At 41.8% G+C, this 10,857-nt stretch overlaps 1 protein-coding gene across 1 annotated transcript in view; it reads right to left on the bottom strand.

Moving 5' to 3' along the window:
• The window catches only part of TG (thyroglobulin), a 150,501-nt gene that overhangs the window by 61,180 nt on the left and 78,464 nt on the right, over positions 1 to 10,857 (bottom strand). The window contains exons 40-41 of the mRNA XM_014965221.1: positions 7,159 to 7,318; positions 1,931 to 2,130 (exon numbers count right to left, since the gene is read on the bottom strand). Coding sequence (XP_014820707.1) covers positions 1,931 to 2,130; positions 7,159 to 7,318 — 360 coding nt within the window. The remainder of the gene's footprint in view (positions 1 to 1,930; positions 2,131 to 7,158; positions 7,319 to 10,857) is intronic.

Below are 10,857 nucleotides of genomic sequence, written 5' to 3'. Positions count from 1 at the left end.
TTTCTAATCATACTACTGAACAATGAAGTAAGTTATAAAAAGTCCCCATGACAGCTTCGCATTGATTTTGTACAATCTTTTTTTTTCAGATGTGTTCTAAACAAAACCTATTCTAGGACAGACATAGGAAACTCAACAGCATTTTGCTATCCCAGGTACACATCTTTTTGTAGAGAAAGTTTCATACATCACATCTCTCTGCATACTAAGAAATACCATCATTTTTTAATACATGACAAAGACCCAAACAAGGACCGCAAAGCTAACTTTTGCAAAAAAATTGTATTGCTTCATCGGATTTTCCCTCAGGAAAGCTATATCTGGTATATATTCTCAGTTTCATGATTCTTAGTCTGTGTGCACCTCCTTTTTTTACAGTAAAGTGAAAACTATGCAATGGTTTTGCTGTCTTGGAACAAAAACAAGATGCATCCCTTTACAAGAGGTCTTGGTGAGAAATCTGAGTAAACCAGCAGTTGCATTCTGCATCAGATCATTAAAAAAAAAATAATTTAAAAATCGAGTGTATTTTAAAGCCACTGCTATTACTGCTTGCTTTTTATTTTATCGGTGTATTTCTCAAGGAACACTAGATTAGTGGGAAGAATTGATACACCTGCCTGTTCATTGCACTTGCCAGTGTTTTCCAGTATTGCTTGTCCTGCTGTAGGAGAAAGAAGGAGTTCAGACTTTGTTTTATAAAAGAAAAGATGTAAGGTGGAACTACATTCCGGAAATAACGATAAGCAAAAAAGGTTCTTGCATTTCCCTTCCATCAGTTGCTCAACTGGTAAATTGCACTGTATCCTGTTACAGCTTTCACACAGCCCCATCCTGAGCCATGTCAGTAAAGGGGGTGTGACTTCAGAGAAAGAGAAGGATGAAGCTCTACCCTGAGCAGAAAGGATTCTGGGTCTACTAGCAAATTAATTGCTACACCAGAAGCTGAGTAAAAATCTAGGAACTCTGTGAGGAATTATCTGAGAACACAACTACTGAGCAGCAATGTTCTCTTGCCTTCTCCACTAGAGTGATGCAATTAAAATAAACTTATTGAGACAGGGGGATGCAAAAGGCAAATTACATTTCCTGGAGCAAGGGCTTACTGAAGAAAAACCAAGGAGTGAATAGAGATGTCATTATTTTCAAGGCAAGATTTTATTTAATTGGGCCCTCGGTTTCCTGGACCAAGAATTTGGCTTATCTGCTAACTGTTCCAAGTAAACAAAGCTAGCAGAGAGATCATTTTGTCCAAGGACTATTTCTGCTGGATTTATAAGACTCACTTCAGAGCACACTACTCTCATCTGAGGCTGTGAAGATCAATGGTAGTATCGAAGCTGACAAAGTTAACGTCAAAGACCTGAGATCTGATACAGGAAGGGCTGTGAAAATATGGATCACTTAGGGTGTCTGTGAAAATGGTCCAAGCTGACAGCAAACAAGCCCGTGGGTAAACGGATTTTCACTCTCTCTCTGACACTTGCTTTTTCTTTTAAATGAAATCTGTCATGAGATCAGATAAAAAGATTGGATACTTTAAACATGCGGATGTTTGGCTCATCGGTTTTAGAGTCTAAAACCTGCTGATCAACAACTGTATTTATGGAATGGAAACTAACCTATTGTACCTATAAGTTATGAAAGAAAACTATTTATATAATACACAAAAAAACCACAATGACGAAAACCAGACTCTTGCTATGACTAAATCAATCACTAAAGTGCATCTCGTGTACATCCCTGTGAAGCACCCAGCTCCTGGAGATAGCAGTCACAGGTGAGATGAAAAATAACTGTAGCAATAACAGCCCTTAGAGTGCTGCCGAGGTATGGATGAAATAAAACCAGCACCTACACACTGCAACATCCTCGTGTCTGTAACAACATCCTTTCACAAAGAAGTCAAAGTGGCAGGAACAGGACTTACCATCAACAACACCTTCCTGAAGAGGCCCATACCCACTGCCTCTGTGAGCAGGTGAATGCTGGTAACATCTGCCCCGCCACGGTCGGCTCCTAAAGAAACCCGACTTGGGTCTCCTCCAAAGCTTGCGATGTTCTGCTGCACCCACTTCAAAGCTGCCAGTTGATCCAAAAGGCCAGCATTTCCACTCGCCTCAGGAGAGCCTATTGTGGGAAATAAATAAATAGGTCCAAAAAGAAATAAAACTACAAACATTTGAAGTTTTGATTAATGTTACATTTTTAGCAGCCTTTGCAGCTGAACCTTGACAAAAATGATATTGGAGCTTAAAAGCCTGAAGTGGTCTTCCAAGGTTATCACTATATAAATAGACTCCATTTCACTTTTCACCACTCCAATAATTTAAAAGAGCAAGTATTCAGTGCTATAGTTACCCTGTATGCTTATTCGCTAAGTCCCTGAAATAATCCGATATTTTGTAAGACTTCCCTATGCAAACTACCAGAAGTTTAATGTTATAAGCCTGAGAGCCATTATAGAGGGCTCTGTGGTCCCTATCTGCAAAAAAATATTTTGCACCCATGCTTGGGCAAAGATGCAACTAAGAGTAATTAACCATTATTCTGTTTGATTTTCAGTACTTTCAAAAACATCTGATCTTTTTTTTCCCTAGCAACCATTCTGCATTTTATCAAAGCCCCATAAAATAGTGTTAGTGTATTTTGTTACAAGACCAGAGCAAGCTCATAAAAATACAAGAAATGACACTTCATAGAAAATTAATATAATAAGCAGTTCTTCCAACTACATCCTAATTGGCTGTCCTGATTATAGATAAATAGCACTCCAACGTCTAAGCTTCATTTGACACCTAATGGCAGAAGACATGAACCCAGCCTCAAGTATCCATAAATTGAGGCCATAAGATTCTTTTTCTAGATAAGTAGCTTGATATTGAAAATTAATTAAAAACAAACAAAAAATCAATGTGTTTGCCAAATTCAATCAACAGTTTCCCTGGAGTACACCTAATTGCGTCTTTCCGCTTCCTAGATCCCTTTTACACTTATCTGTCTGACCAATCATTTGTAGGTCACATCATCCTGCATTTCTTTACACACATACAGATATTATTTTATAATTTATAATACCACCATACATATCGTTTGAGATCTACCTATGTCTAGCTGATAGAGAATTGAATTATATGTATTCATATTTTTGTTCTCATGAGAACAAAAGAAAAATAATTGAACATCCCATGCTTAGGTGTCACCACTGAAAAGACTACCTTCTTTTTAATGCCAACGAGAAACTTTGATTAATAGGAAACTAATGCTGAAAGCATCTAAAGATGCTTGCCCTTTGGCAAGCTTAATTTTATAACAACAAAAGCAGAAATAAGTAATTCCTACACAATCCCTAAGAAAGGAATCGAAAATGGTTATTCACTGTCTACTTCTTTTTAATCCACAATGAGCCATTCATTTTTAATGATTTTAAATTCTCCACATTCAAAACTGGGAAGAAAAAAAACAACAAGACAAGACATAAAGCCAGGAACAGAAACACAGCTGAAACTGTTTCTTCCATTGCCAAGACCAAATAGTACAATTTTAAAGTAAGGGCAGGCTCAGAAACTAGGGAATCAAAATGAACAGACAGCAGAATAAAAAGCTGCCACTTTATTGACAGGTAGCCTGGTCTCAGGCAAACAGCAATGGAAAGTATACATCCTGTAGCAGATATCCATATGCCTACCATAATGAATTACTGAGATATCATAGAGACCAACTTAAGTGGCAGAACAGAATATAGAGGAGACCAAATTATTGACAGCCTTGCAGATTTTACAGATAGCGTGTCACAGTAGCCATCACTGTAAGTGCTCTTTCAGCAGGACAGCCAAGAATGAAATGGCCCTGGAAAGTACAACCTTCCACCTAATGCCATAGTTTCAGACAATTAGGCCAAGCCACACCAGTGAAGCGATGTAGAAAAAAATAATTCTGTGCCTTAGTCTTTAGGGTTTTTTGAGTCTGTTTTGCACACCACGACCAGTTCCCAGGGTTCACAATCCCGCAATAAACCCACTTCATGTTGTTAAAAAGGAAACCTCACTTCAAAGGCTTGCAGCATGCCTCATGACAGCTCCCCAGAGGAACTGAAATCCATGTAAATGTTTTAGCCACACAATGTGCCTCACTACTGGTGGACTAAACAAGGAGAGCTTCTGCCCCGGCAAAAACCACAGTCAGGTTGTGAAATGTACCTCACTGGGGAACAGATGCATGCACGGATATGATATTCATGGTAGCTAGACCAAAAGAAACGTGTCTGTCAGGAATCTTTTCCATTGCCTTTTTGCAGGAAAAGATCACATTCCTAAGGACCAAAGGAGAATGAAAATAAACCAGCGTTCAGGAGGAGGCAAACAAGGACATACATATGTCCTGTTGTTACTAGACTGGAGAAGAACAATAGTGCTAAATTTAAGCATGAAAACCATCCTGTTTTATATAAAAGCCTGGCCTCTTAAAAGAATCAGGCCTAAAAACACGACTGTCTTCCTCGTACTCTTGCCATCCATACCGCCGGCAATTCACTGCAATTTTTCTGGGTGCAAAGCAAGAGGTGAAGGCTCTAGGAAGAATGTGCATCACTTTTTTGCAACAGTAACGGGTGATAGTAAATTAAATTAAAGCTCTTTTATACTTAGAAGTAAAAGAGCTCTTTGACTGTTTGCAAAAGCCCTGCCAAAACAACTGCACAACAAAGAAAAAACGCCAAACAAACACAAAAGGAAATCTGTTGTTTTCACTACCCTTCCTCCTCCAAAAGCTCCACTTAACTCCTCCATTTCTAGTTTTGCAATTTACAATGAGTCAAGGTGAGAGGATTCAGCACTTTGCTTAGTTGGGCAATGAAACTGATATTGCTCACAAGATCATAACTTTTGTTTGTAACTTCAGGGCTTTCTAACAGTCCTGCTGCTCATGTACACCCACAGCCCTAAGGGCGAGCTCCTGCCCCCTTTGAAACTGAGGGCAAAAGTTCCAAAGGATGAGGATTTGCCCAAGTCTTTCAGTAAGAATGGAAACATCCCTGGAATATCATTTGAGTCTTGAGAAAAACCCTTTTAGTATTTGACCCAGCTTGACAATCTTCACTGAAAATCCCCTGTGTACAGAAGGAGTTAGAAGGTCTCCACCAATCTGTGGTTGACCCAAGGATAGATCTTGCAGTGGGAGGACTTCTCACCAGAAGGGCTACAAGTGAAAACCCACGCTGACAGGGAATCTGGTACAGACGTACCACAGTTCATCAACCCCACATGGCCTACAGGGGATATAGAGGATACAGGAGTGTAGCACTGAAGGAATTTTTAGGGCTCTGATGAATGTGGTGTTTAACTTGCTCCAATGACTCTTGCAAAGAGCTCCTCCTACTTGCTCTAGTTCCCTCTGGAGCAACAGGATCTTCCCAAATGCACACCATGGATTTTCCACAGGGGAAGCAGCCAGGAAAAATTGCACTTTTCCTGGGCTGCAGCTCCACAGTACAGAGAAGTAGAGGGCCCCCAAACACTCCCTACTCATAATGAACCTCCTCCATCTGAAGGTTTGCAGGAAGGCAAATTTGGTACCTTCAGCTTATGCATTGAATTTTTGGGACATGCATGCAGATCCCCATGAAAAAGAGGATGGAGAATTTTCCTGATCCCTAAATTATGGACCATCATATAAGCACTGCTATATAATATTCAGCCCAGCTAGCAGTTTCCACTTAGGAAGAAACCTAGGTGAAATTCACAGGGCTGAAGGAGGTTAGTGGGTAACGCGTGGGCAGTGCTGTGTAATGGAAGTTTGCACGGCACATAATCCCACTGCATATGGCTCTAGGCAAAACGAAGCCACAGTATCACTTTCATAAGCATCCGGTTCACACTGATGAAAACAGTGATTCTTTCCCCAGATACAACTATTACCAGCTTCATATCTAAATGAGTAAGGAGATCGTAGCGCCAGCTCTTTACTTACTGAATGAAAAACAGGCTTTGCTGAGAGTGAGCTTTGAATAAAACAGTAAAACAGAGAAGGGAAACAACAACCAATAGCTGTAGCTATAACCCCAAAATAGGCAAAATCCAACCAGCAGCACAAGCAATAAATACTCAAAAGAATCATGACGTAAAAGTATGTCAGTCTGGTGTTTGCAAACATGGCAAATATAACCTCCTAAAGGTTATAAAAGTACTAAAATGTGCACTAGAGAGATCAAGGATTGCCACTGGACTGAGGAAGACAGAGCTCCACTTGCAATTGTTGTATTTTTTTCTCCGTGGTTCTCTACTGTAAGTTCCCCTGCCCCTGCCAGAATTGAAAGATGGCAGAAAGAAAACTGTTCCCTACAGGCAAAGCTAATAAAAGGCAAAATGAAAAAAAATAATCCCAAAGATCAACAGGGAGACACGAATGTGGTTTTCATGTGTACATGCCTCTTCGCACAACATAAAATCCTGTATGTAGTGGGACTTTGTATAATTTTTAACAGAAATTGGTTTAGGAGGCAATAAGAGAGCAAAAGTGTCCCTTATACTAGAGTATGGGAAAGGGATGCAGAGTACATGCAAATGTTCAGTCACGTTCAGAACAATAAAAGGAGCTAAGACAATTAAAACTAAACGTAGCAAGTCCTTCAGAGAAGTCAGGCTGAACTACTGAGGAAACAACCAACTATATTTGTGCTGCACTTTCCATGGTTTCAGATCCTTCTTACCACTAACCTGCAGTTATCCCTCTCTGCCTCTTCCCCGCTCCAATATGGGCAAAATTTCATGGGTGGAACAGCCAGAAGTTGGAGACATTGAAAACCATATCCACAATGACAGGCCACTGAAATTAGCAGGAATTTTAATGCCTAACCTAACTTCATGTGTGTCTACAAAACCCAATATCCACCGTTTCATCTGCAAACTGAAGCCTAGCCAGATGCTGGGGTTTTGTTTGTTCTTGTTACTTTGCCTCCAGTCTCTACTCCTTTCTCTTCAGATCAAGTCCTCATCATTTCTTTTCTTGCCCATTTTTTCCTCCCAAAAACCAGAGAAAGATACAGGTTTCTCAAATTTAAAAATAGCTTCCTTTTTTTATTTTTTTTAAAATTAGAAACAGAATTGTTACAGAATGCAATTTAGCCCGTAGTTATGTGTGTTCTAGAAATCCATGACTTACCAGTACTGAGGAAGCCAAAAACACCGAGCCGGTAGTTTGCTGTCACGACAATGACATTACTGATGGCAGCTAGGTATGATCCATCTATGGTCGCCTTTCCCGCCTCAGCGTTGTAACTCCCTCCGTTGTGGAAGAACAGCAGCACTGACATGTTTTTAACCTGTCACGACAACAACCAGGTTAATATTCCTGTAGCCAACTGCTTTTGTAGGTCACTGATGACAACGCAAGCATCTTCCCCTCTAACATTATCTGCACCATTCATAGCTCTTTAACAGTGACCATGCTGATGGGATATCTGGCCATATGTCTGAAATTGTAGGCCTAAATTGTCCACAACGACCTATATACTATTAAAGAGGACACTATGTTCAGTATAAGGAAGATTCAATGGCACTGCCAGTGTTCCACCAGCCAACATCTCTACCAGGTTAGCTCAAGTCAGACCCATCCTGCTGACTTGGCCATTGAGCATTGTCTTTGCTGTAATACGCCTGCTTTACACAAACACTCAGGAGAAGTTCAAATGAGTGGGAAACAGGAGAAGGAAAAGGCCTGCTGGGTTGCTTCATCTTGAGCAGGATTAACTCAACAGTTGTGCAGGGCTGCTTCCTACTCTCTAGTCTTCAGCACTTAAACACTGCCTAGTCTCAAAAACCTCACTGGACAAGAGGTCCTCATTGCTCCTTCAGTCCCCATGGAGGTTTTCCCCTACTAGATACATGGAGGGGTCCTGCAGAGAATGCTTTTTCTCTGTGTTGGAGAGACTGACCTCTCATGAAGCCCAGAGGGTGTCTGCTATGGGAGAGCCCAGCAGGACTCCCAGGAAGGGAAGGAGCTATGGTGAGCTGCTGCCCATGTTAGCACTCCTTGCAGAGCCATCCAATTTTGTGCAGAAACAGAGGCTATTTCCCAAAGCAGCACCTCTCTGTGTGGACCCTCTCTGCACACACAGCAGGGCTGCGGCCAGGCTGCTGCTGCACAAAAGCAGAACTGCCCCAGGAGACCTCAGCATTTACCAGCAGATTACAGCTCTGTCTGACGATGAATAAGACGCAGAGGAAATGCAAGTGAAACATATGGAAGGGGTTTTGTTTGGTTTGTTTTGTTTTTTTTTTATTTGTTTTGGTTTTGTTTTTTCTTCCCACTGCAAAATGTGAAATAACCTACTCCAATACTAAAAGGTTTTTTTTTCCAAGTGTAATCTCAGTTTTCCAGTCAGCACTTTCATGCCCTATTGTGCACTTTGGGACTATCCTGAAGGACGCTCATCTCTTCTCTGTTCAGCAATGTGTCATGTACACCCACCCGCCCACCCGCTTTCTGCTTTGGCAACTGCTGGTGTTTTTCAAAGAAGGACTGGTGGCCCCTGCAGCAGCATCAAAGGACATCTGAGGTTTGTTTTTCCCTGCAGCTAGAGGGGATTGGGCTCTGTGGCTGTTATTTTCTGGATGGAGCTTAGCTAAACACTATGACATCTGCACAGGCAAAGGATGTCTCCAGCGAAAATACGACTGGCTATACAGGAGAAGCAGCAGAGAAGTGATGGTTGCATTACAGCCATTATCCTAAAAAATTACAGAATAGGAGGCAAAATCCTCTCAGCTGCCCTAAATTTGTCATGTTTGTGTGCACTCCTTACCTATCTGTCTGGAGAATCACTTCAGAGGCTTCTTGTGAACACGAAAATGTCACAAAGAAAACCCCAGAAATTGCAAGCACTGACACATGCTGCTCCCTCTCAGGAACTTCTCCTCCTGAATAGAAATTGCCTAATTCACAGTGCCTTGCCCCTGGTTCCCCTTTCTGCACCACACGCAGCACAGAGGGAGAGATGGGGACAAAGAAAAAAAGGAAAGACTCTGTTTTCACATTTTAGAAATTCATTCTAAAACATGACTACTTCGAGTCATGTCAGCTAAAATGGTATTAAACATGATGTTGAACCTCAGCTCATCATGGTTAAGCCTGAGGTTCCAACTAGGCATTTCTCATGTGTCCACAGCCTGCATAGCACCACGACCTCCAGCTGTCCTGTCACTTCTATATTACATTATGCTGAGCAACTTTACCCAATGCTGTAGGGATGCAAAGCTTAAGAAAGGCAAAGATGGGAGATAAAAATTAAAAGCAGCAAAACAAAGCCTTCTGCAACAGCTATAGAGCAATTTGGGGGAAGACTTAGCACCAGGGCTGTGCCTAGAGCCAAGTGTCTGGTATTACTAGAGTAATTGCCTTCCCATTTCTTGTTAACCTCTTTTTGATACACAATTATTTTCATGCTGTAATTGAACTATGCCTCATAATATAAGATATTTCCTAGCGCCTACCTATATATTTTTGGTAGCCAATTAATTTTTTACTGTACTTCAGTTTGTGGATAATTTATTTTGAATATAAGTGAATTTCCCCCGAGCCTTGTTCTCAACCACATTCAACCAACCACTGCAATTAAATATGTGAGGCAGAAGAGCTGCCAAGGCAGAAGAAATGCAAGGGCTGAACTGAAGCTTGCTGGAGCCAGTCTCTTCACCCCCCACCAGTTGGTACCAGGCTCAGATGCAGCACAGCCAGCATCAATGCCAGGCTGCAGTGGGGTGATGCTGGGCACAGTGGGGCCGGCATGTTCCTCGGGGACAGGCCACGTCTGCAGCCCGGTGCAGGGTTTTTCTCCATACTTAGCAACAAAACACAGACACTTGCACTTTGAGGGGTAAAATCTGTGCAAAAGGTTCCAGCTGGAACATGGTCAGATGCCTCCTTGGCTAAGCTAGCAGGGGACGTCTTCTGGGGAGCCCAGCAGCTCCACTCTGGTCTCACACCTGTAGGGGCTTAGGTCCCATGTGCAAACCCTCGAGGGGGAGAGAAGTTCAGCATTCACCAGGAAGCTGCAAGTCAGCTGGAAATCTGAAAGGCTTTATAATACTCAGAACCATCTTCTCCATTCTTCTGTAAAACATTTAATGAGAAACTTGGCAGGGCTAGATTTAAATCCTACTGAGCCAGGCAACCTCAAGTACTTTTACTACTGTACAAAACTGCTCTGTAAAGAATTGAGTGTGATAAGGATGGAAATAACACATGCAGGGAGAAGAGGAGAGAGGGCACACATTCTATTCTTATTTAGTGGAGAGTTTCAACTCTTGATCTTACATTTGAACTCTGAGCAAATCGAGCTGAAGCACGGCTTTGCTCTGCTAGTGTGACAGCTGGTGGTGGTTCTACACGGAAAAAAGCCTCTCAGAAGTGCCAGTTTTATTTGGAGGGCTATATGGTACATGCAGCTGTGGAAGCAAATTGAGGTGATGTCATTCACCTTCTTCACTGCTTGGCACTTAAAGAGTCCTTTGGTGGCAGGCAGAAGCCCCTGCACCGTGCCCTTGTTCAGGCTCAAAACACTCCTGAACAACCTCTGCATTCGCTGCTCTCAAGGAGGTTTTATATTCAGCATTCAGTAGCTAATTTAACTTTCCATGGGCTGAAAATATATAACTCTAGGTCTCTGTATGTGAGTAAAAAATAGACCTCACCACAAAAAGAAACAGGAAAATGCCATGCCTTCTGCTCCCAGCTACTTCTGCAAAAACAGAAGTTTTGGTTCTCTCTTGAGCTAGACTTACGCATGTGAAACTGATTGACTTGATCAGACCTACTTTACACATCTACAAAAGACAGGAGGGATTCAGTTCTCGGTGCCTC

The sequence above is a fragment of the Calidris pugnax genome, unplaced genomic scaffold, assembly GCF_001431845.1.
Source record: "Calidris pugnax isolate Ruff unplaced genomic scaffold, ASM143184v1 scaffold41, whole genome shotgun sequence".
NCBI lineage: Eukaryota > Metazoa > Chordata > Aves > Charadriiformes > Scolopacidae > Calidris > Calidris pugnax.
The sequence above is the reverse complement of the archived record's forward strand: the minus strand, read 5'-3'. Positions and strand labels throughout refer to the sequence as shown.